Genomic DNA, 26,624 nt, shown 5'->3' with positions numbered 1-26,624 from the left:
GGTTTGGGGGGTCAGATTGTGGGTACAGAGTCGCTTTAACTGAATTGGCTTGAGCCACAACCCAGAGGTGGTCACGACCCAACAGTTGCATCTTATATGACTTTCTTGGGACTGTCGGCTTACGATCGTTTGTGGGTTGTAACACCTCCCTGTTTTCTTACGTTAGCCCCTGACTCATGTTGAACAATGTGGCATTTTTTACTCATGCAACCCTATTGAAACTATAATTGCTGTGTAACCCCAGCCTATGGGTAAATTCTCACTTGCTGAAAAAACAACCCCATTAAGATGTATGGAACAGATTTTTAGTTGCCGAAACGACTGCAATAGAGATCTAGAGTGAACCTCGTCAAAAACCTGAATGCTCTTTATTTGATTGCAATTATATATTTTTACTACAATTTGAGGATGGTCAGTGTAGAGCACTACTGTTCAGCTGGCCATACACATATAATAGCAGTCAGGCTAAAAGTTTTGGCGTACACCTGAATGCTTTGTAGGTTCTGTCGAATGGTGGCGGCTTATCTCCCTGTATACAAAAGGAGTGGACAGTTGAAGTTAAACATGCCTGATCTCAGAAGAGGCCTCAATTCACCTTAGATGGTTGGTTGATGCTGCTGGACTCACAGGTTCAGCTCTCACGTCTTATATTTAAGAGGCTTTTAAAGTGACATTGTATATACATACAACTTATGTTTTTGCATTCTTTTCACTTTAAAATATCTCCTTCCCTTTTTTATGTTCTATTCTTCTCCGGTTTATTTACCCCTATTTGGCCCTGTATACCATAAGGCTTCAGTCATTTGTGCCTCTGTTTGGTGGTTGGATACACTCTCGAAGGAGCGACACAGGAAGCCAATTATCCTCAGTATGTGTTTGGAGTGAGGCGAGACGGCTTTTCATTGAACTGTTGCCACTTTCATAGTTTGGGGACAGTGGGAAGCAATGTTTTTGTGTTTGTGCTGTATACGAAGTGTGATAGTCCTAGAGGACGACCTTTACCTTCTGTGTTATTAGTGGTGACTGTTTTGCTTTGTGACGGATCATATAAATCTCCCCGGCCTGTAATCACCTGCTCCACATTACACCGAGCTCCATTGTGCTTGAATTAGAAGAGGACGCCGAGGTCCTGTCATTGCTGAAGTATCCAGCCGAGCTCCGCTTGTTACAGCTGTTTACAGTCCAATTTGGAGGCCTGAAGTCCAGTCTCCTGGTAAGTTGTTCCCCATAAATCTTAATGTCTGCTCCCAACAAGTGGAAGGTGTAAACGCTCCGTGTCAACCATGTATTTTGGTTGCTGTGCAGTAGTAAAAATGACAAACCTTACCAGGCAATGTACTGGGGAAGGCATGGGACCAAAGTAATAACATTTTATGCGGTTAATGTCGCTGGGCAAGAGCTGCATGGAGACTTTTTGTAGCGCTACTTATTGATTTTAACTATCAAGCTGCAGTACAGAGAAGTACATTGAACTGCACACAATTTGGGGACTGCGGTCATCAAGTAATAGTTAAAATCAATCAGTAGCACCACAAATACATTATAAAACTGCAGCAAGATGCCAGTTCTTTATTTTTGTTTGTTTGTTTTTGCATTTTGCCACACTTAGGCAGACCACCCCACCCAAACATAAGGAACACCTAAAGTGTGACTGAGCCATCACACGTCTATAATTCTTGACAATTGGTTAGTAATGTTTTAAAAGAGAGAACTTATATTTTGTTGTCATTTTCTCTCCATAAAACATGTTTATGAACAGGGTAGACCATATTTGCATCACTATACTATTGCCCATTTTACTGGTGTCGTATTTACTAAAGTAAATGGCTAATGGTCCTTTTACATGGAGCGATAATTCAACCAATCGATCGTTTAACGGTTTTGAGGCAACAATTTTTTTTTTATAACGCTCAGTGTTAAGACGAAAAGATAAATCGTTTGAAAAAGTCATTATTACGATCGTTTTAAGATCGCTTAAGCCCATCTCACACATAGGATGAATGTGTATTTGAGAATTTGTTGAAAGATCAAGATGAACGATCACTTGATCATTCGCTGTGTTTACACAAGCTGATTATCGCTCAAAATTTGAGTGATAATCGCTCCGTGTAAAAGGACCATTAGCCTAATGCCTTCTGTTCTTTGTTTTTTGATTCCCTTTCCCTCATTTGCTCTCCAGTGCCTGCCTTTCCTTCCTTCTCTTTTTTCCACCGTCCGTTCTTTCTTTTCTTCCTAACTTCCCTTTTCTTCCTTCCCATTGTCCTGTATTTCCCATCTTCCTTTTCTATCTTCTTTCTTTTTTTTTTCTTTTTCTTTTTCTTTCTTTTTCTTTCTTTTTCTTTCTTTTTCTTTCTTTTTCTTTCTTTCTTTATTTCTTTCTTTCTTTCTTTCTTTCTTTCTTTCTTTCTTTCTTTCTTTCTTTCTTTCTTTCTTTTTTTCTTTCTTTTTCTTTCTTTCTTTCTTTCTTTCTTTCTTTTTCTTTCTTTCTTTTTCTTTCTTTTTCTTTTTTCTTTCTTTCTTTCTTTCTTTCTTTTTTCCCTCTTTCTTTCTTATTCTCTTTCTTTCTTATTCCCTCTTTCTCTCGTTCTTTCTTATTCCCTCTTTCTCTCGTTCTTTCTTATTCCCTCTTTCTCTCGTTCTTTCTTATTCCCTCTTTCTTTACTTTCTCCCTCCCTACCCCCTCCCCTACCTTTTTTTCTCTCTCTCTCCTTCCTTCCCTCTCTTTCTCCCTATCCCCTCTTTTCCCCCCTCCTTCTCTCCCTTTCTTCCTGTCTCTCTTCCTGTCTCTCTTCCTTCCTTTCTCTCTCTCCCTTCCTCTCTTCCTTTCTTCATCCCCCGTTCCTTCCTATCTCTGCCCTTCTCCTTTCCTCTTTCTTCCTTTCTTCCTTCCTATCTCTTCCTTTCTCTTTCCCTCTTTCTCCCTTCCTTTCTTCCTATCTCTTCCTTTCTTTCTTCCTCCCTCCCTCCCTTCCTTTCTTCCTATCTCTTCCTTTCCCCCTCCTTCTCACTCTTCTTCTTTCTCTTTACAATCCATATTTCTCTTCTCTTCTTTATTTAATGCTTATACTAATATTATGTGTTGACCATGCTATCATATAACTTGTCATTTTACAATGATGAGGGTGGTTGTCATTTACCTGTGGTTGTATACTGGGTCCAGTACCGGTATTCATTACATTTTGCTGCTGCAATAACATTGCTAAGATTTTGTTGGCTTTCATGTTTGGAGAGACCTGAAAGATTGATGTCTTGTGTGTTCCTGGGATGTTGTGTTTGACGGTGTACCAAGTCCTAGTTTTATATCTTGAGCTATGCATTGCCAGATGATTATTCTTTTATTAATGCCTTTGAACATTTACTGCTCTCTGGATGTGAGATGATTCACTTTTAAGATAGCGTGTCTCATCATTTACACCATGTCATATATTTTGTCTGAGCTCTTCTCTGTGTATTTTATTTCCAAACCGTGGGTCAGCACCATCCAGGAAGCTTCTCTTGGCTACAGATCTTTCCTCTCAGTTTTACCTGTCGATAGTACGTTTAACATGACTATGAAATAGCCCGGCATTATATATGATTAAAGAGTCTACACTATGGTGATAGTAGCCCCTGTATCTTGTCCGACTTACAGAAAGCCATAGGTTCTCCGTTAAAGGAGAAGTCCAGCCAATCCCATTTTTTAGTGAGTGCTTGGGAGGGGGAAGATAAAAGAAATAAAAGGCTCTAACCCCACCACCTCCACCAGCACTTGTGGCCGCTTCTGTCCTCAAGCCGGTCCCCGGCCGCTTCCTGGTCTGAACGGGGACCCAGTTCAGTAAGTGTCAAGTCCGCTCAGACAGAGGCTGAGGCGGAACCCACTAGCGGACCTCACATGCCACGACCCGTGTCCACACTTAGAACAGGAAGCATCTGTGGACTGGAGCAGCTTTATGCTGACACCAGTGCTGGAGCGCGGGAAGTAAGAGCATGTGATTTCTTAGCCAGACCTCTCCTTTAAAGATTTTCCATCTAAGGAACACTATTTAAAAGGTTTTGTCCATGAGTTCAAGTTATTCTGTATGCTTGTGTAATGGCACACGTGTCAAGCCAGCTGTTGTAAAAATACAATTTCCATCATGCCCGGACAGCTTCAGAAAAACATGGTTGCTTTCACAACTGTTGTCCATGTTTTTTTCCTCCCCTTGCTCAGCGCCATTAAAGGGGAACCAGTCATCAGAATTGTGCTGATATGGGTCTTATCTGCAAAGTATAGATCTACTGTGCAGCTCCCTGAGGCTACCAGGTGCGGCTGCAGTTTTACATTGGGGAAAGGAGTTTTATTCCAGCGCACGAGGCCGGGAGCAGGGTGGAAACTAGTCATCTGAGTGTGGAGCTGTCCGTGATTAGGCACAGCTCTCCGCCTGTCGGCGTGTACTACAGGGATGAATGACAGGCAGAGAGACCAGTTAGTGTATCTCTGCCTGTGACTAGTCACGGACGGCTCCCCACCCAGATGTGCGCCAGAATCCAAAACTTTTTTCCCCGATGTAAAGCTGCCGCGACTGGTGGGCTTGGTGCACAGTGGATCCATACCTTTCAGCTGGAAACCATATCAGCTAGATCTTGCTGATTGGTTCTCTTTAAAGTGGTCAGGAATAAGCTCCTATACTGCAAACAAACCGTGGTCAGCTGCTTTTTTTTTTTTTTTTTTTAATAAAAGAAAGCATCCAAGTTTTCCTAATCCTGGACAGCCCCCAAAGTAAATCTGCAGGCTCCAAGAAGAGAGACCCTGCAGTCCTAGGACAAAGATGCTCTAGGTCCCACCTCATTGACACTGCTCCTCTAGATTAATAGATCATTTTATGGAAAGGACGGCACCAAGAGCTGTTGGGACCCCAGGACCGCATATGCAATGCAACAGCTCTAAACCTGCCTACCAGATACAGTGCCAGTCTTATCTATGGGCTTTATGCGGCATTGGACCCTCTCCGGAACGGGCATGGTGCTGTTTTTAAAAGAAAGTGTATTTTTCTAACCATTTCCGCTGCCTCTGATCCAGGGCCATGCACCTTAATAGGCAATTTAGAGCAAACACCTTGCAAGAACTTTATTGGGGCAAAAGAAATAAATATAAAATGTCAATCTGCCGCGTGCCCGCTAGGTTAGACGTCTTCACAGTCATAAGAGAGCAGGATAATGAGGAGACCCGACATGACCAGCGATCTGGCTCTGTACATTATTTACTTTAATATAAAAGAGAGAGTGTGGATTTCTACGACTATGAGAGACCTTTTGGCTCAGCACTTTCGTCAAGATGACCTGGCTTGATCTGAATTATGTTAACGCTCCTTGGAAGGCCGAGCAAGTTGCATTTCAATGAGGGGCACGATTTAAAGTGCAGGTTCACTTCTGAACGCAGTCTTACAGCTAACTCCGAGATATGATCCAGATAAGAAGTTGAGCTTTTTTTGCCAAGCCCGTTGTTATATCGGCCTTATCCACCAGGCTTTAAGGGTATAATCATGTACTGCTTACGTTTTGCATATAGTAGTTCATTATGCTACATATTTTAGCTTTGTATACGGTGGTTATTTGAGGCCAGACATGGCTTGGCTAGGATATGGATTTATCTTTGGTGATCCCTATTATGAAGTCTCTAGAAAAGCCTTGTCTCTTCTACAGTATGTCTCCTTCCCTTATTACTCTTCTCTCCCTAGAGGCTGCAAGCATCTGGTTCTTATGATAGGCAGAGTTAAAGCCCCATTCACATTAGAAAAAAGTTCTCCCAAGTTTGGTGGTCCGACAGACTATATGTATGGAGGCCTCCCAACAGATCACATATCCGGTGAGAAAGAAGGATCAGCATTAACCATTTTGTTCTCAGAGATAAGTTGTCACCAGAGGAGTCTGGCCGCCTCTTACCCCTCACCTCACCTCACCTCTCCTCACCTCTTACCATTCAGAACACATGAGCCTACTGTTTGTGTATGGAGGAATCTGTATAGATACCTGTCAGCCAAACCTTCATTTGAGAGCTATTATATGTGTATGGACACCTCTACTGCAGTCAGGGGACAATCCCTTTAAGCATCTTGTCTTAATGAACAGCAGGTTATGGTAAGCTGGTGGTGGGCTTGTGTTAATATGCAGAAGTCAGAAGATCATAGAGTATTCCCAGTCATGTTTCCCATGCTTCTCAGATGGACAGCTTCTGCTTATTGCTGCCAGTGTCCATGGGGCTTGCAGTAAAGCATATCACTAAATGCTGTTTAAAAACAGCTCAGGCAAGATGGCTTCCTCGATAATACAATACAAAAAAAGGGAAATTAAAAAATTGCTCTAAGAAAATAGAAGCTGATTAGAAAAAGAGTGTTTCAGAATCTGCCTCTAAATTTTTTTTTTTTTTTTTTAAATCTATCTGATGCATTCCCTTTAAGTTCTATTAAATGAGACTTTTATTTTTACTCTAATAGATTACACTGAGCCATGTAGATGAGCTGGAGACATTAATACGAAATTGGTATTTTATTTGTTTTAGGGTTCCTATGATCCGAGCAAAGTAAAAGTGCTTCATTTCAGTATGAATCCTGCCAATAAGGCCCAACAACAGCGCAAGGATGAGGTCCAGAACCTCCAGGAGGAGTGCAATAGGCTGAGGGAACTGGTCCGCATCTTGGAGGGAGGCTCTGCAGTCCCTGACAAACTTGAAATTGCTGGAAGCATCCAGACACCCATTCAGGAAGTCACAGGTAAGTGGATATTCTATTTAATAATACAGAAGATACAGCTGAGAATTCTGCATCAGATTCACTTTATACAGGCCCATAGTGAGACTAAAGATTCATTACATAATTATTATCTATTCAGTCTCCTTCCCCCAGTTCTGAGCTGCCACTTTCTGCTGAAGAAACAAAAATCTGTGTGTGAGCTTTTCTCTCTGTCTTCCCCTCCTCCCCCCTCCCTTCTGAGATAGCTGATTGAAACAATTCCCTGACTGGCTTTATCTGCAACATTGTAGCTTCTTTGTAATACTGGGAAGATTATTCTAAGGTCAAGTTGCTAATGACCTCACTGTGATTAATCCTCCCAGCATTACAAAGCAGCTACAATGTTGAAGATAAAGCCTGCCAGGGACTTGTTTACATCATCTGTCTCAGACTGGGGGTGGGGGAGAAGGAGACATAGAGAAAAGCTCACACACACATTTTTGTGTCTTCAGCAGAAAGCATCAGCTCGGGACTGGGAGAAGGAGACTGAATTCATAATAACAAGTATGGAAGGAATTGTTAGTCTCACTGTAGGTAGCAACATATTAAAAATTATGTTTACGTGGAATACCTCTTTACGTATCCCATTTTTCATCATGCTGCTCATGCTACTGTGAGCGGCCTATGTGGCCTAAGCTTACTACCATGACCTGCAGCCTCTCCAAACTTGTCTCCCTTTATGAAGACACCATTGACTGCCAACTACAAAGGGAGCTGCCAGCAACGGATCTTTAACGGATGATGTTTGTGCCCAAGTGCATGCTGGGTGGCAGAGCATTCCTCCGAATCCATTAATACCCTCATTGAGATCATGTGTTAGGCCGTGTAGTTATTGCACATGTCTCCTATACTTGATACTAAACAAATCGAGACAGTCTGAATATTCCATTTCCATCTTTTCATCATTTGCATATCATTATCTTGTCTATCCATCCCGTGATTTCCATAACTCTGTGACTTTTCCTTCTTGGCATTGCCATGTCCATGTTGTGGAGTGTATAAATAGCGAAAGTGAGTAAATGTTTGCGCTGTGCATTGATGCAATGGAGAGGTGGGCTTAGCAGGGAGTCCTCCATGTAATGCAGGGTTACAATCACTTGCGGAGACTTGGCAGGGATGCCACACTGAGCTTATTCCCGCGCCGCTACATTGCAGGTCACAGTGTTAGTTTAGCAGAGGAGAATAATGTCAGGGGTCAGCAGGGGAATAGTGTTTGTTTGCTTTTTCCCTTTTGTGGACTTTAGGTCATGTGGCTGAGACCTTACTTAGCATAATATACATTGTCTACCAGCACCGCTGGATATATACAATGGTGTAAAGTGAACCTGGCTCAGTTGCCCCTAGCAACCAATCAGATTCCACCTTTCATTTTCCTAAGAGTCTGTAAGGAATGAAAGGTGAAATCTGATTGGTTGCTAGGGGCGACTGAGCCAGTTTAACTTTATACCATGTTTGATAAACCTCCCCCAATATCTTCAGACCATTGTACTGATACCATTGTCTGGTTTAGGAATAACTAGCATTATGGAGACCCACAACACCCATGCGTTATAGCGCTACAAAAGCATGGCTACTTCTAGAGACAGCACCACTTTTGTCTCCAGTTTGGGTGCAGGTTTTGTAAGTCAGTTCCATTGAAGTGAAAGGAGCCTAATTGGAAACCACACCTGAACTGGAGACAAGAGGGGTGCTGTCTCTGGAAGAATGGGTAACCCCTTTAAAAGCGTTATCTAGCGAAAATATTTTTCTTTCAAATCAACTGGTTTCAGAAAGTTATATAGATTTGTAATTCACTTCTATTTAAAAATCTCAAGTCTTCTTAAATAGAAGTAAATTACAAATCTCTATAACTTTCAGAAACCAGTTGGTTTGAAAGAAAAATATTTTCGCTGGACAACCCCTTTAATGTCCAGGCAAACCTTTTTAAAGGAGCTTAACTCAGTTATGTGTATTGCAGCTCAACTCCATTGAAGTGAATGCGGATGAGCTGCAATACAACATGTAGACAGGTGTGGAGCTGTTTCTGAAAGAAAGCAGCCATGTCTTTGTAATTATGGACAACCCCTTTAAGCCAGTGAGCTACATATAACTTATTCACATCTTGATACCTGATTTAAACAGGAATTTGCCGCCTGACAGCTACATCACCAGCCATGAGAGGTCTGATGGGGCTGCTTTTTCTTGTCACTCGATCACCAAGAGCGTTGTCGTCCCTCAGGTTTCTCTGACACGTAATACAGCTTCTTCATCTCCATAGATTTCCATAGAAATGAATTATATCCGCTTGCCTGTGATAGAACCAAATGGAACATTTATGTATTAACAAACATAGCGGCTTTATTGCGCAGACCTTTATTATATTCGCTGTAAGATCAGTCCGATTGTTTATAGAAAGCAAATATCTTTACCCGGCGAGGATATATGTTCTGCGCAGATCAAACATTTCACTGAGCAAATAAACAAATTCATTATTGATGCTTATGTTCTGGCTGTTATATTTACCGGAGAATAATCCATCATGTCACCGGCGTCATCTGCGGCAACATCTGTATTAGCCACGTAAAAGCATCACAAATGGAATCGCTAAACATTTACTCAGCGGATGATTGTTTTACAGCATAATACACATTGTAAAGTGCATTCACCAGGCAGCGGACCAGGCGTAGCTCTTATACCATTTCCTTCCTTATCAGGGAGAATTTAAGAAACTACTATTTGTGAAGTTTTGCATATGATGGATTTAAAACGCTGCTACATATGCAGAATCAATAAAACCAATATAGCAGGTATGGGTATGAGTGCTCTATGTGTAAATCGTGGGTCTGCTGCCGTCCACCTTTCAGGTACTCAGTCCGAGAATCGCCATTTTTATAGAACAAATATGGATCTGTTAATGGCGTCAAAACCCTGTTTAAAAGCTTGACTTCAAACCACCTGTGGAAAAGAAGATGCTGCCAAGCTTTCTTAAGCTTGATCTCAGCCTTTATTGCAATGATGTGATGCATTTTGGGGATCTACCATCCCCTTCATCAGATGTCTCGTAGACCCCCAAAACACGTCACATCACTGCAATAAAGACGGAGATTAAGCTTAAAAAAATCTGAAACCTAATCTTATCCAATATTCTGGCGCAATTGGTCATCTTTATCAGTAAATGATTGGTCTTGTGACCATACACGCAGATATTCTATACTGACAGGTGACAGGTCTCTGTACTATGTGGGGTCTGTGTAAAAGTTTTAAGCAAATGTGTTAAAATGCTCTAGAGTAAGTCTGATTAGGCCCAAATGTGTTCAGCAGCAGGACAGCAATCCTAAATATACAGCCAGTGTTATAAAACAGCGTTTTGGGGCGATCCACAGGATAACTCATCAGTGACTGAACAGCACCGTGCTCAAACCCAGCACCACCGAGTGCCCACACTACATAGTGAACAGGGTCATCAGCTGTTATCTCCATTCTCTGTGTAGCAGTGTCAATGCGTATCTGCTGTTCAGCTCCCGTTCAAATAAATGACAGCTGAGCCAAAGTAACCAGGTCCAGTCACTACACAATGGCCGGGTGTTTGCAACCCTGTGGTCATCATTATCTTGCTCATAAAGGTCATCCCACTATTGCCCATAAAACCCCTTTAAGGACCTTCTTCATTGTAATGAAGAACAAAGAGTCCTGAAAGTGATGATATGGTCTCACAGATCCCTGATCTCTGTCTAGAACGAAGCGAAAGTTTCTCCAAGATGCCTTAATGTACTCCGACAGTAGAAAACTGTTTATATACACACCACAATAAGGAAAAGAACTGGCACCACCCTGGCTATGTTTACATTAGGAATAGCGGCAAAAATAGACAGTGTGGGCTATATATATATATATATATATATATATATATATATATATATATATATATATATATATAGGAAGTTCTGTCTTATAGCAGTACCTGATCATAATAGATTTTAATGCAGTGCATACGCTACAATATGGCGCAGCTTGTGGGATATACCAACCTCGGACTTTCCGGTATAAAAACAGATGACACATCTGAGGGGGAATATTTTCCTCAGTCAGATCCAGAGGACTGCACCTACAGGGGTTGTCACCCTGCTTTCCTAGTCTGCACTGCTCCTACAGCTGTAGTGTGTACATGGCTGTATACCTGTAAATACACATCCTGTCGTATGTACATACTATGTACACACTGCAGGACGTGTGTATACAGCCATGTACACACTACGGAATGTGTACATACAGGTATACAGCTAGGTACACTTTACGGGACGTGTACATACAGATATACAGCTAGGTACACAATGCAGGGTGTGTATATACAGGTATGCTGTATATACAGGTATGGCTGTATACCTGGTTATACACGTCCAGGTCTCTTCTGAGACCCCCTAATAATGACAAATAATAATGACTATAGAGTAAATGGCCCTGCCCTGCCTTGCGTTGCTGCTCAGTGAGTTCCTCTTTTTAAAAAAAATTAAGTTTGACATGGCCAAATGGGTGTGGCTTGCAAAAGGGGTGTGGCTTGCAAACAGGGCGTGTCATAATTATCGTTCAATTATCATTACCGCGGCTACATCTACGATAAACCTCGATATTAATTTAGGCCGATATCGCCCAGCCCTACTGTGGGGTGCTTCTTTTTAGTATACAAAACCTTATAGCACAATCTCAGGTGAGAATAACAAAAGGCACTCACCACTTACGTCATTTATTTTCTCCAATAGACAGGATACATTTCTGTGCAGACTGCAAGGATGCCAAGCATCTCACTAAAGCATGTGACAGCTGTTTTGCATGTGTTCACATACTTCTCCAGACACAGACCACTTTTGTGCGTTCCAGGTATATATGCACCTGGGAGGATGTTGCAAACTTTATTAAAAACAAAGTACATAAAGAATAAAAGAGTGGTGAGTGCCTTTTGTTATTCTCATCTAGAAACTGTGCTAGAAACTGTTTATATGTTGCTGCCCTATTAGAAAGCACAACAAATATCTTATACTTACCTCTCCGTGCTGCCCCTGGTGTCTTGCTGTGGTGTCTCCAGTGTCCCGCACTAACTGTAGCCCTGCTACTTCCGAGACTGTCTAGCCTTGACAGTAACAGCCACTCAGCCAATCACTGGCAATGTCTGATCTTAGTCAGTAATTTGCTTAGAGGGCTCTCTTTGCCGAGATGAGTCCGTCTTGGGTGACACCGAGGATGCTGCAAGAGTACACCAGGGGAGCTCAAAGGGGTAAGCATTGTTTTCTAATAGATGACCCCCCCCCCCCCTCTAGTGAGCTACTCATATTACTACTGTCTTTTTATGTGACTTTGTGTATCTTTTTTTTAAGTTGTTGGGCCCACTCAGACACTAAAGCAGGGGGGGGGGGGGTGCCTGCTACCTCTGCACCCCCAGATTCTTAAAAGAAGAGACTGAAATGCAAAGAAATAAAACTCCTCCAGCTGCATTGCTACACCAGACACGTTCCTCATTTGCCTTTATAATAAATGCAGACTTGGCCATGTATGTGTATGTATATAGTTAATGAGCCAGAACTTATTTCTATCGTATCTGAAAACTCCCCGTCTATCCTTGTTTGTGTGACGTCAGCCCGGGATTAGAGCACAGACTTGCTGCGTGTGCAACAAAGGACGGAAAAAAAGGAGACAGTATTTTGGTCATACACTGTGAGCTTATGTGCTGTCAGCACGCCTCCATTCATCATAGTCACATGAAGTCTACAGCCGCACACAAGTAAAGGTTATTCTGTAACGGAAAACATCTCCGGCTCCTGACTAATGCACTGTGATCAGAATGAGCCGGCTCTTGTTATACCACTGTGTTCATTCCATTGCATGGTCTCTTTACCAAAAACTTCTCCTACCTTAGAATTGTTCTTCTTAAAGGGAACCAATCAGCCCAATTGGGCTGATATGGTTCCCAGGCAGGCTCGGACTGGGCCACCGGGGGGCCGGGGAAACCCCCGGTGGGCCCCGAGCTGGAGTGGGCCCCCCGCTCCTCCCTTTTTAACTGGAAGCGATCGCAACAATCGCTTCCAGTTAAATGTTAGGAAGTGTTCTGATTGACAAAGCGGGAAGCCGTAGGCTTCCCGCCCTGTCAATCACTCTTGTGACCGCAAGCAGAGATTTGCTTGCGATCACAAGAGTGTCGCAAGCTCCGTTGCGAAGTGCCGCCAGCGCCATCACTGACCTCAGTGTGCGCCGCGGCGGCTAGGACTTCCGGTTCATGGAGCGAATACCGGAAGTCCCAGCCACCGCGGCGCACACTGAGGTCAGTGATGGCGCCGGCGGGACTTCGCAACGGAGCTGCTCACCTGTCAGGAGAAGAGAGAAGAGGAGGCCGGCGTCCGACGGGGGATCGTGTGGTTAGGTGAGTAGTCTTGTGTTTTTTTTTTGTTTGTTTTTTTATCAGAGGGGGTAAGATAAGGGGGGGGGGGCTGTATACAGGGGGAGGACAACATAGGGGGGGTATATACAGGGGGAGGACAACATTAGGGGGGCTGTATACAGGGGGGACAACATAAGGGGCTATATACAGGGGGAGGACAACAGAAGGGGGGCTATATACAGGGGGAGGACAACAGAAGGGGGGCTATATACAGGGGAGGACAACATAAGGGGGGCTGTATACAGGGGGAGGACAACATAAGGGGGGCTATATACAGGGGGAGGACAACATAAGGGGGGCTGTATACAGGGTGGAGGACAACATAAGGGGGGCTGTATACAGGGGAGGACAACATAAGGGGGGCTGTATACAGGGGGAGGACAACATAAGGGGGGCTGTATACAGGGGGAGGACAACATAGGGGGGCTATATACAGGGGGAGGACAACATAAGGGGGGCTATATACAGGGGGAGGACAACATAAGGGGGACTGTATACAGGGTGGAGGACAACATAAGGGGGGCTGTATACAGGGGAGGACAACATAAGGGGGGCTATATACAGGGGGAGGACAACATAAGGGGGGCTGTATACAGAGGAGGACAACATAAGGGGGGCTGTATACAGGGGGAGGACAACATAGGGGGGCTATATACAGGGGGAGGACAACATAAGGGGGACTGTATACAGGGTGGAGGACAACATAAGGGGGGCTGTATACAGGGGAGGACAACATAAGGGGGGCTGTATACAGGGGAGGACAACATAAGGGGGGCTGTATACAGGGGGAGGACAACATAAGGGGGGCTGTATACAGGGGGAGGACAACATAGGGGGGCTATATACAGGGGGAGGACAACATAAGGGGGGCTATATACAGGGGGAGGACAACATAAGGGGGACTGTATACAGGGTGGAGGACAACATAAGGGGGGCTGTATACAGGGGAGGACAACATAAGGGGGGCTGTATACAGGGTGGAGGACAACATAAGGGGGGCTGTATACAGGGGAGGACAACATAAGGGGGGCTGTATACAGGGGGAGGACAACATAGGGGGGCTATATACAGGGGGAGGACAACATAAGGGGGACTGTATACAGGGTGGAGGACAACATAAGGGGGGCTGTATACAGGGGAGGACAACATAAGGGGGGCTGTATACAGGGTGGAGGACAACATAAGGGGGGCTGTATACAGGGGAGGACAACATAAGGGGGGCTGTATACAGGGGGAGGACAACATAGGGGGGGTATATACAGGGGGAGGACAACATAAGGGGGGCTGTATACAGGGGAGGACAACATAAGGGGGTATATACAGGGGAAGGAAAAGATAAGGGGGGGCTGTATACAGGGTGGAGGACAACATAAGGGGGGCTGTATACAGGGGAGGACAACATAAGGGGGGCTGTATACAGGGGAGGACAACATAAGGGGGGCTGTATACAGGGGGAGGACAACATAAGGGGGGCTATATACGGGGGAGGACAACAGAAGGGGGTCTGTATACAGGGGGAGGACAACAGAAGGGGGGCTATATACAGGGGGAGGACAACATAAGGGGGGCTATATACAGGGGGAGGACAACATAAGGGGGTCTGTATACAGGGGGAGGACAACATAAGGGGGGCTGTATACAGGATGGAGGACAACATAAGGGGGGCTGTATACAGGGGAGGACAACATAAGGGGGGCTGTATACAGGGGGAGGACAACATAGGGGGGCTATATACAGGGGGAGGACAACATAAGGGGGACTGTATACAGGGTGGAGGACAACATAAGGGGGGCTGTATACAGGGGAGGACAACATAAGGGGGGCTGTATACAGGGGGAGGACAACATAGGGGGGCTATATACAGGGGGAGGACAACATAAGGGGGGCTGTATACAGGGGAGGACAACATAAGGGGGTATATACAGGGGAAGGAAAAGATAAGGGGGGGGCTGTATACAGGGTGGAGGACAACATAAGGGGGGCTGTATACAGGGGAGGACAACATAAGGGGGGCTGTATACAGGGGAGGACAACATAAGGGGGGCTGTATACAGGGGGAGGACAACATAAGGGGGGCTATATACGGGGGAGGACAACAGAAGGGGGTCTGTATACAGGGGGAGGACAACAGAAGGGGGGCTATATACAGGGGGAGGACAACATAAGGGGGGCTATATACAGGGGGAGGACAACATAAGGGGGTCTGTATACAGGGGGAGGACAACATAAGGGGGGGCTGTATACAGGGGGAGGACAACATAAGGGGGGCTATATACAGGGGGAGGACAACAGAAGGGGGTCTGTATACAGGGGGAGGACAACAGAAGGGGGCTGTATACAGGGGAGGACAACAGAAGGGGGTCTGTATACAGGGGGAGGACAACAGAAGGGGGGCTATATACAGGGGGAGGACAACATAAGGGGGGCTGTATACAGGGGAAGGACAACATAAGGGGGGTATATACAGGGGAAGGACAACATAAGGGGGCTATATACAGGGGAAGGAAAACATAAGGGGCTGTATACAGGAAAGGACAACATAAGGGGCTATATGGGGCAAGGACAACCTAAGGGGGCTATACGGGGAATAGACAACATAAGGAGCTATATGGGGGGTAGGGATGGCCAACATAAGGGGGCTATCTATATGGGGGGATGGATAACACAAGCGGGCCATTTATAAGGGGGATAACACAGGGAGCCATCTATAAGGGACACTGGATGGGGGCAATTTATAAGGAGGACAACACTGAGGAGGCATCTATAAGGGACACTGGTTGGGGGCAATTTATAAGGAGGACAACACTGAGGAGGCATCTATAAAGGGCACTACACAGAGGGGGACAACAATGTATAAGGGTAACTATACTGGGTGCGGTGTGTATACAATAGGGCATGCACAGAGAGGGGCATCTACTTTAGTGGACTACACAGAGGGGTCATCTATAAGGGGACTACACAGAGGGGGCCATATACTATAGGGCAGGAATAGGGAACCTTGGCTCTTCAGCTGTTGCAAAACGACAGCTTTAGCTGTGGCTGTCCAGGCATGATGGGAGTTGTAGTTTTGCAACAGCTGGAGAAGTTCCCTACCCCTGATATAGGGAATGCACAGAGGTTGTCATCTACTGTAAGGGGATTACACAGAGGGGGATCTCTACTATAGTAGAGGCACACAGGGCCATCTATATGGAGACAAGGGGCCATCTATATGGAGAACTGAACAAGGGGCCATCTACAAGGTGTGTACACTATATATATATATATATATATATATATATATATATATATATACATACACACACACATACACACGCTACAAATAGTCAGGGCTAATCACTGAGAGAAGGTGTAAAGGGGCCAGTACAGATGTGCAGTGTGTAGAGAGATGAGGATGGTGACAGAGTGAGGAGCCTAATATATTTCTCTGGCAGATTCTGTGGATTCGTGGCTCGGAGAAGTTCTCATAAGGGCCCAGGGCAGATGGAGAAGAAGATGAAAAGGGAAGAACTCCGATCAGAGAAGACGTCCCCCTGTGAGTCACTAAATCTATGTGCACCGTAATGTATATGGTGTAGAGCTGGGGCTACCTCTATATGACTGTATGAGGGGATATTGATCTTTTGTTCAGAGGATTTTATTCAGTAGCAGCGGTGGTGTTAGTCAGTATTTGGTGGTGTTAGTCAGTATGTGGTGGTGTTAGTCAGTATGTCGGGGTATTATTTGTTACTTGTAATCTGGTGTGGTGTTCATTGGTCTTAGTATACCAGATTTGGTCAGTAACAATATAGTAGCAATGGTTGTGGTGTTGCGGTAATATTTCCCCCTTGTATACTGGTAATATTGGTCTCAGTATACAGGATTTGGTCAGTAACAGTATAGCGGTAATATGTATGGTGATACTATTTCCCTCCTGTATACTGGTTTATTGGTAATATCGGTCTTGATAGACAGGATTTGGTCAGTTACTATATAGCGGTAATATGTGTGGGGATATTTGCTCTTTGTATACTGGTGTTATTGGTAGCTGTATGACTTGTATCTAAGTATACAGCGTTATCATACAAAAAAATTGTCTTATAGCCCAATTACACCGGCCAATAATCGGTAACAAGTGCTCCTAGGAAGTCTATTCAGCCGATGATCGGCCCATGTAAAAGTGCCAGAGATCTGCTGACATGCCAACAAATGCCCCATAGTCGACTGATTTGATCTTTTGTGCGGCTAAGATCATTGCTGTCGGCTGCACATCACCTGCCCTGCTGATTAGCAATCATTTGCAGCCCTATGCTGCCCCATATCACGCCGTGTTAATGGACCCTTATTAATGTTACCATAGATAAGTGCGGTGGCAGAAGGGTGGGCCCCAAGAATGATTTCCCCTGGTGGGCCAAGGCACTCCAGTCCGACACTGTTCCCAGGAGTGCTGTATAAAGCTCCTGCAGCAACCGCAGCACAAGCTTTATACCGGAGGGAAAAAAAAGTTTAATTCTCCGGCCACGTGACGGACACGGGTGGGGAAGTAGTCATCTAGCTCCCCCTCACTTCTTATCTGTGCATTATCAGGCAAATCCGTCTTCATTACAGAGAAGCAAGTGAATACTGTTCTGCTGTGTCCATTGTATCCTATGGAGGGGGGAGGGGCCGAGGTAGATGAGTGAGCAGACTATTTGGAGACTATCTGGGCACCTAAAACGCTGGATTTAGTGGTCAGAAAGGTCAGTGCTTATCTAGAAACTTGCTGAGAGAAGATTGCAGGGTGTTGTGCTGTGCAGGACGACTCCTACTCGCTCACGCCTCTCCGCCCCTCCCCTCTCCATAGAGCATAATGGACACAGAAATCCTGCTTCTTCTGAAGTGAGGGGGGGCTAGAAAAACTGCTTTTTGAGTACAGAAAGAAACTCTTTTTTGCTTAATAAAACCTATTACAGAGTTTCTTAAAATCGCATGCACTATTGATATTTATTGTTTTCAGAAAAATGACATTGCTATGACAGTTACGCTTTAAGGTAGTTGGTGGCAGCTAAGGCTTGATCAATATTCGTGCATGCTCTGGAGCAATCCTAAATCAACCCTGAGTGCGTGAGTGCTTTCAATTGCTTATATTATATTCATTACTGGTCCAAGAAAGAAGCCGTACCTTAAAGAAGCCATATCTACCATAGCCAGTGGAACTGTTTGGGTGACGTTGATTTACATGCACTTATTTGATTCTTTTAGTAACACTGAGCGGTAAACATTCTAGTTGTTGGGCGTCCAGATACCAACATGTAGCTTTGTAAATTGCACCAGTATGATACAATAATATAAACTACTGCTCAGGTCTGCTTTAAATCATGTTTTTCTTTTTTGGACCCACTGGTTTAACTACCAGGGAAGCAGACCACGCAACTGCTATGGGGCCCGGCAAAGTATGTATATATTTTTTCAATGTCTTTCACTTCATTGCTGAAAATCGTCCTATTCTAACTTATAGCCTTTTTTTCACCAAGACCTGTAGTTTTTAAGAGTACCATGGTGTCGATTGGACTTCTTGATATTTTTTTTAAATTTTTTTTGTTAATATGTGATCTGCAATTTTTCTTTTTTTTGCTTACGCCCCCTTTTACCGCTCATGATAAATTTATATGACATTTTAATGGATCAGACTATCGCTCTCACACCGATAACCTAATGTGCTACCATTTTTTTAATGTAAAATGGGAAGATTTTGATTTTAATTAAAGGGGGCATATCTTAAATATATGAATTATTTTTCTTTTACCCTTTTTGAGTCCCTCTGTGGACTATGACAAGCAATCATTAGATTGCATATACTGATCAATGCTTTGCCATTACACAGCATTAATCAGTATTATTGGCACACTGTTCATTGTTTGGTCTCTATGAACAAACTGCAGATCGGACTGCACAGAGGTAAGCATTTTACCTCTTGCAATCTGGGAAAATAATTGGTCCCCATTTGTCAGTGACAGAAGCCGTTCTACTCAATCAACAATCACGGAGTTTAATGGCGGGTAGTTGTTAAAGAGTTTGTCCAAGAATAGAAAAAAAATACCTGCTTTCTTCCAAAAACAGCACTCTTGTCCTCAATTTGGGTGTAGATTTACGCGAATAATTGTTTGTGCTGCCCAGCTGCACAATTCATTGTGCCTTGCCTTCTAAAGGCACCGCGAACGAGCACCAATTTTACTTGTATCCTTGCACAGCCCTATATAAGACTGTGTAGGACACCTTTCTGTCACCCCTCTGGCACCAGGCTAGAGTTGGAGGTGACATAAGCTTTTTGCTACTGCTTAAATTCCCAGTCAGAATCCAAAATGTCCAACCCTTCTCTCCCCCTGATGCCCTCATACACATTAGTCTATCAGCCATTATTGTCAGATCAATAGGTTTTTGACTTTACTTTAATGTTTATGAAGACCTTTAGCCCCCGAGGACAAGGTTTCTGCAGTATGACTGGTCGATCCCAGTTAGGGAGCTCCTGGAGGAGTTGTCATGGTAGGACAAAAGCTGGTTTGTAAATGTGAAGCTGGTCGAAGATGTCGTCTGGATTCTTACTTAGGGTTCCTAAATTCTTGTATTGCAAATTCTTGTATTGGAATGTAATGTTGACTGATGATGTCAGTTCCCTAGTTATACATGTAACTAAAAAACCACTGAACAAAATATGGGCCATCCTTACAGAAAAGGAGACACATGGACCTGTATGTATTCCCTTATTTTTGGATTTAGGTGCAACTGGCCGTTTGTATCATAAAGCCTTGGTAAGTCAATTATAAAATCTGTATGAGGACATAAGGTCTGTCTCCTCCTAGACCGAGGGTTACAGCTTCTTGTCTCCGACAGTAGTCTGTTCTCTAAATCGAGCATAGTCACTGTTCTGAGCGTTTACTTGGAGAACGTGTCTGAAGTACTTCTCTAATGGACGTGGGGAAGGATTGTTCTGCTCCAGGCATAATATTTAATAGTCTGTTACATCTTCACTTTGTGCAGAATTTCGTCTCCCCTCTTGTGCATCGCCTGGAGTAATAGAGATTTTTTTTATTACATTCCATTGTCTTTTTTTTTCTCCAAGTTTACATTACTTGTTAATCATGTTTTTTGGACTTTCCAAAAATTAATAGATACTTAAAGAGGCTTAATATGGAGCTTCTGAAATAAAAGACGTCCATTCACCTCCCCTGTTCCAGCGGTGGGTCACTCATCGCGGCGCTCCGGTCCCCGGTTCCTGGCCGCTTTGTGGTGTCTGACGCCGCCCGAGACGCTATGTCTCAGGGCCGCTCAGCCACTCAGTGAAGGAGGCGGGAGCCGTTTGAAGTCCGCTCGGATCCTGCCTCCTTTACTGAGTGGCTGAGCGGCCCTGAGACGTAGCGTCTCGGGCGGCGTCAGACACCAGGAAGCGGCCGGGAACTGGGGACCGGAGCGCCGTGATAAGTGACCCGCCGCTGGAACCGGGGAGGTGAGTGGACGTCTTTTATTTCAGCCACCTCCTCCCCGGTCCCCCCCCCCCCCCCCCAAAAAAAAAGTGCCCCCACGCTGGATAACCCCTTTAAGCTTAAAGTGTCCCTGTTATTAGAAGAAACTTTTTGACATGTTGGAGAGACAGGTTTTCATTGTTTGGGGTCAGAGTGTTCAAACCCACCACCAATCTCTCTCTAAAATGAGACTGGCCCAGTGCCTTTTCTCTCTTACTGTACAAGACAAGCATCATAGACTTATGACATGAAAAGTGAAGGACATAACCTTTTGCTCCTCCCACTCACTTTTAAAGAATGGTTGTAGTCTGAACACTCAGAACCTGACCAATCAAAACTGATTAAAAGGCCTTCGCGAAATGTTCTAGTGGTGTTTGTACGCCACAGTTATATAATTTCGTTAATTGCCATTCCAAAAATCACATTTTTTTTCCAAACTATCCCCCCAATAGTCAATGTACCTGAAATGGTGCCATTTAAAATTACACCTTGCCGTACATAGAAGGAAGCCTTTATATGTCAACTGTGATGGAAACTTATAAAAGTGAGAGATCCTGAACAGTTCTCCTTTCCTTTTGAGGAAACCTTCCTTTATGATACCTTAGTCTGACATGGTATCCACCACCAATATCCTACTCTTGGGGACTGATGCATATTACGCGTGTTTTACATATATCACAAGCTGCCACAGTTAACAAACACTATAATGAAAAGAATTTCCACAGGACCACCTTGAAATCAAGTCCATTCGCCTCCATCTCATTATGCCCGCCAACATATCTAAAAGTTGCAGGATTAGTGGAAACGGTGAATGACGAGAATATCCATGTAACCGGGAGTCAGTTGGCTTGGACAGCGTGAGCCTGTCATTACCAGGGTTTAATCCGGTCCGGTTAGGATGGCGGCTGTGTTGTGTTTGCCCTCTCGCTCTCCCGGCACGCACGTTTAATGGACACCGTACTTCACATTAGAGAAGCAGCGGGTGACGAATAAGAGATGATAATTCAGCTTTGTGGTGAACAGCTGGCACCTCCGATATGAAAGCCATAACACCTCTTTCATAATCCACCGAGTTCAAATAGCTCAAAATGACATTAAAGGGTTTGATTTAGATGGATTTTGTATTAAAACGCTGCCATTAATATATTATGCTCCGGGGCCGTTCATCTTGCCGACACATAATGCTGTTTCTCTTCGAATATCTTGTTAGATACAATAATAACGGAATTATTACTCCGTGCGCTAAAGATTGTTAAGTGTGACTCCATAAAAAAAAGAAAAAAAATCAAGGTTATGTCGGGCTTTAAATCTATTTGAGCATAACCACGGGAGGCATGATAACATCTTGGCTTGCTGCCACTGGTTGCGGTGGTCTCATTTGTTTAATAATATCCTATTAAAACGTGTAAGAAATAAGCCCGGCAGACCGGACCGTTCATGGTCACAGTAGAGGTGAGTGTAATAGCCTTATGATGATAACGGAGCAAAGGAATCATTTATAGGTTTTTGGATTGGGTGTGACAGCTGCTGCTCCTCTATTAGGCCATGTTTATTATTATATGATAATGAACATTACTTAAAGGGCATTTTCCATCCAAAATAATAAAATAAGCCAATGTAGACAGAAGACCCTGATTTATCCTCAAATACTCTATGGTTTATTCTCACAGAGGGGTTTTTGCCACCTTGGACATTTAGCTTCTATACACATAAATGGTAAGGCTGGGTTCACACTGCGTTTTTGCGATCCGTTTTTTTCATCTGTTTTTTGCAAATAACGGATGAAAAAAACTGATGCATTTGTGTGCATCCGTTTTGATCCGTTTTTCCATTGACTTCCATTGTAAATTGGATCAAAACGGATCAGTTTTTTCGACGGACACAAAAACTTAGCTGACACTACTTTTGTGTCCGTTAAAAAAAAAAAAAAGGATCCGTTTTGATCCATTTTTTTTTTTTTTTTACAATGGAAGTCAATGGAAAAACGGATCAAAACGGATACACACAAATGCATCCATTTTTTTCATCCATTTTTTATTAGTTTTTTTTGCAAAAAAACGGATTAAAAAAACGGATTGCAAAAACGCAGTGTGAACCCAGCCTAACACGTGGTCATGGGGGTCAAACTGCTAGGACTCTCCGCAATCTTGGGACTCCTGGAGCTCCTGTCAGAATGGAATGATAGTATGCATGCTCCACCATTGCTCTATTCGTTATATAACACCCCCACAATGTGACCCAAGGAAGTCAGACACTTACTCTAGCGGCTGTGGAGGGATACTACTGTGGCCACAGATTATCTGAGTCGAAAGGTCATGTGCCGACACAGAGACCGCAGTGGTGGAACAAGTAGAACAAGTAGGGAGTATGCTCCCCCCCCCCTTTATCCCCGTCTTCTGAGAACCATTGTTTTTTGCTGGATGAGTTCTGGTTTGGAATTTTACCATACTGGAATAGGTATGTTGTATTGAAAAGCTTTTTTTAGTGGATAATGAAAACAGTTGCTTGATGGTTTGGTTTCCCTGGTGTTGTTTATAAAGTGCCCCCCCCCCCCCAGTCTTCTGATACCCCTGGGTGGGTGCAAAAATATGTAATATTACATGATTCCCCTTTAAATCAGTGTATAGATAGTGTCCTTAGCATAATGCCTATGTTATGCCACTACAAGGGAACTTCTGTTACCCAAAGTGTAGAACCCCGCCTGATGTGACCACCCCATAGTGATAAATGTTGAAATTGCTGTTAAAATTTGCTTCATCACTTGTGTACGAGGAACATATCCAAACAGAAAAATGTGGATTTTCCAGAGGAAAACTGCTAAGGATCTTAAGTTGAAAAACAAACCAAAAACACACAATGCTCACTACCTCTACTGTCCCCACCGGCAATTCTATGATCCTCCATTTGGCTTCAGGGAAAGTGGCAGAGGATCACTAGGAGATTGGTAAGGTTGAGAATAGTCCATTCTGTATTATATGGTCAGTCCCTGTTTGTGGATTGTGCATTGGGTCCACAAATATCCTGCAGCAACAAATTTTTTAAAAAAAAAACTACAGTAAATGTTTAATTCAATGTTTTAAGTTTTGCCGCATCTGGATGAATTTTTTCTTTTATATTTCTACCCGCTTCCGTTTTCCGTCATGGCTTTTCTACCCTGAAAATCCAAAGCTTTTTTTTGCCCCAAGGAGGTGAAAATGGGGAAATTTAGGGGCACTTGTTCTGTTATCCAGCTATATTATAATGCTCAGAAGAATGCAGTTCACTGTCTGTATTATCGAAGCTGTATGTATTGTATAGGACTTACATAGCATGAGAGGTATAAGACCAGAAGCTGTATGTCAGATGTTTTCTGGTTAACCCTTTCATCCAGCTAGTAAATGAGCAGCCTCCACTACATGTGTGTTAACATTTCATGGCTGGCTGGGACTTGATGTAAACAGACGTGCACTGTCTGCCACACGTAACATGGCCCAGGGATGTTTTCTCTGCATAGATCAGAGCAGCAGCAGGGATGTAAAGGAAGGCTTCCTATAGACTGCATTCATGAGTCATCTCAAGCTGCTCTCCGTCTCTTTCCCGCTTCGTTTCCCAGCCCTCTTGCTTTGGTCGATTTCACAGTCCTACACATTAAGGAACCTAAAAGCCACATGGGCTGGTGATATTTTTTGCCGTGTAATTATGGAGCTGACATGTCAATCATCCTGATGTGCAGCTCTGAAGCATAAATTGGTATTTTCTGCCACGTCCAGACAATGTTTTGAAATAACTCCACTAATCTGAAGGTGTTCGGATGGAAATCAGACAAAGCCTCATCGCTCTGATCGAACGGAAACCAGGGGAAGTGTTTGTCTTTAGTTCTCTGAACCACATTCATTAAAGGGCTTGTCTCATCTCAACCCTTCTAACAATATACACCGTAATAGGGCAAAGGGATGCCATACAACCTTAATGCGAGGTCCAGAGTGGCTATGGTAAAGTCAGTTTTCACTCACACAAGAAGTACATGTGATGTACAGAGATGAGTGCAACTGGAGCATGGAGCAAAACTAACAGACTGCGACTATTAGCGGGCGTGGTCCGATCGCCCGCTAATCAGGTAATCAGATGCAGCTGTCAAAGTTGACAGCTGCATCCGATTACCGGATGCAGCACTACCCTGGTGTCTAGTGGCGGAGATCGCTCCCCCGGGACGTTGTCCCGGAGGAACGATCTCTGTGTCTATTACCTGCCGGGGTCTCCGCCAAGATGGCGCTGACCCCGGCTCGGCACTCGTTTGTTTTCGGCTGCAGCAGCCGAAAGCAAACGAGTGCCGATCTAATTGATCTTTGCTGTATAAGTATACAGTAAAGATCTCAATGAGAGATCAAAGTGTATATGCTAGAAGTCCCCCAGGGGGAATAGCCCTAACCCCAGGGGGAATAGCCCTAACCCCAGGGGGAATAGCCCTAACCCCAGGGGGAATAGCCCTAACCCCAGGGGGAATAGCCCTAACCCCAGGGGGAATAACCCTAACCCCAGGGGGGCTTCTAGCATACGTGTAAAAATAAAGTGTTATTGTCAATAAAAATCTCCTCCCCTAATAAAAGTCTGAATCACCCCCCTTTTCCCAGGTTATAAATAAAAATAAAAAAATAAACATGTTTGGTATCGCCCCGCACATAATCGCCCGAACTATTCATTAATCACATTACTGATCTCGCACGGTAAATGGCGTAAGCGCTAAAAAATCCCAAAGTGCATTTTTGGTCGCATCAAATCCAGAAAAATTGTAATAAATCGCGATCAAGAAGTCATATATGTGCAATCAAGGTACCGATAGAAAGTAAGCATCATGGCGCAAAAAATGACACCTGACACAGCCCCATAGACCAAAGAATAAAAGCGCTATAAGCCTGGAAATGGAGCAATTTTAAGGAACATATATTTGTTAACAATGGTTTGAATTTTTTACAGGCCATCAGATAAAAAAAAAGTTATACAACAACTTTGTAACAACTTGAGGAACATATATAACAAGTCAGTTTTACCCCAGGGCGAATGGCTTAAAAACAAATACCCCCCCAAATAAACAAAATAAATTTTTTTTTCCAGTGTACTTTATGAAAAAATTCAGCCTGTCATTGCAAAGTACAATTAGTGGCACAAAAAATATGGGCTCATGTGGGTCTCTAGGTGGAAAAATGCAAGTGCTATGGCCTTTTAAACACAAGGAGGAAAAAACAAAATGCAAAAATCGAAATTGGCTCTGTCCTTAAGGGGTTAATGGGAATGCGGGCACACACAAATGCGCCCGCATTTCAAGCCAGCCGGTAATGCAGTATCGGACCGGGCAAACTTCACAGACTGAGAGACTGTCTGTGAAGTTTGCCCCGGCCAATACTTCAGTACCGACTGCAGGAACTTAATTTAGTTTTAATTGGAGTCAGGGCGCATTCGTGTGTGTCCACATTCCAATTAACCACAGTCGACAATGTAAAGTGCGGCTTGATCCACACTTTACATCGTTTTTTCTGTCCGTCTCTGTCATAGAACGGCCATTTTCTTACATTGTGTGAACCCGGCCAATGGCTGTATGCATGTTTTCCCAGACTTCCAAGGGCTGCATCTGAACAATCGGGCTTGAGCATGCTCTTGTTGCACTCATTTCTAGTGACATGCTCACTCAATCGCAGCAATTTTTGGTAAAACGGCATATGATAATTGCAGTAAAGATATGGCCTGATCTGCACACGACTAGCCCCAATTTTTACACAGGGTACAGAACATGTATGACCTATTAGTGTGTCGGCTTTAAGTATATACAATACTTGTATTCCTAGTACAGTAAGAAATATTGGACTGTATGAATACATGACAACATTTCTCTATTCAGTGGGTCATATACCGATCCAGTTTGATGCTAATGATAGTGTAGGGCAGGGATGGGGAACCTCCGGCCCTCCAGCTGTTGCAAAACTACAATTCCCGTCATGCCCATCCCTGGTGTAGGGATAT

The 26,624-nt window shown here is 43.9% G+C and overlaps 1 protein-coding gene and 1 long non-coding RNA gene across 3 annotated transcripts in view; one reads left to right on the top strand and one right to left on the bottom strand.

Annotated features, from left to right (window-relative positions):
- MAD1L1 (mitotic arrest deficient 1 like 1) overlaps positions 1-26,624 on the top strand; it is a 544,571-nt gene that overhangs the window by 350,486 nt on the left and 167,461 nt on the right. For both annotated transcript variants that reach the window (XM_069983919.1, XM_069983921.1), the window contains exon 16: positions 6,518-6,728. In XM_069983919.1, the coding sequence (XP_069840020.1) occupies positions 6,518-6,728 (211 nt within the window). The remainder of the gene's footprint in view (positions 1-6,517; positions 6,729-26,624) is intronic.
- Positions 6,523-12,943, bottom strand: LOC138801281 (uncharacterized). Its single transcript, XR_011364593.1, has 3 exons — positions 12,629-12,943; positions 8,855-9,034; positions 6,523-6,741 (listed from the first exon to the last, which is right to left on the bottom strand). It is a non-coding gene; the product is annotated as an uncharacterized lncRNA (long non-coding RNA).

The sequence above is a fragment of the Dendropsophus ebraccatus genome, chromosome 9 (assembly GCF_027789765.1).
Source record: "Dendropsophus ebraccatus isolate aDenEbr1 chromosome 9, aDenEbr1.pat, whole genome shotgun sequence".
NCBI lineage: Eukaryota > Metazoa > Chordata > Amphibia > Anura > Hylidae > Dendropsophus > Dendropsophus ebraccatus.
This window is presented reverse-complemented; position numbering and strand designations above follow the sequence as displayed.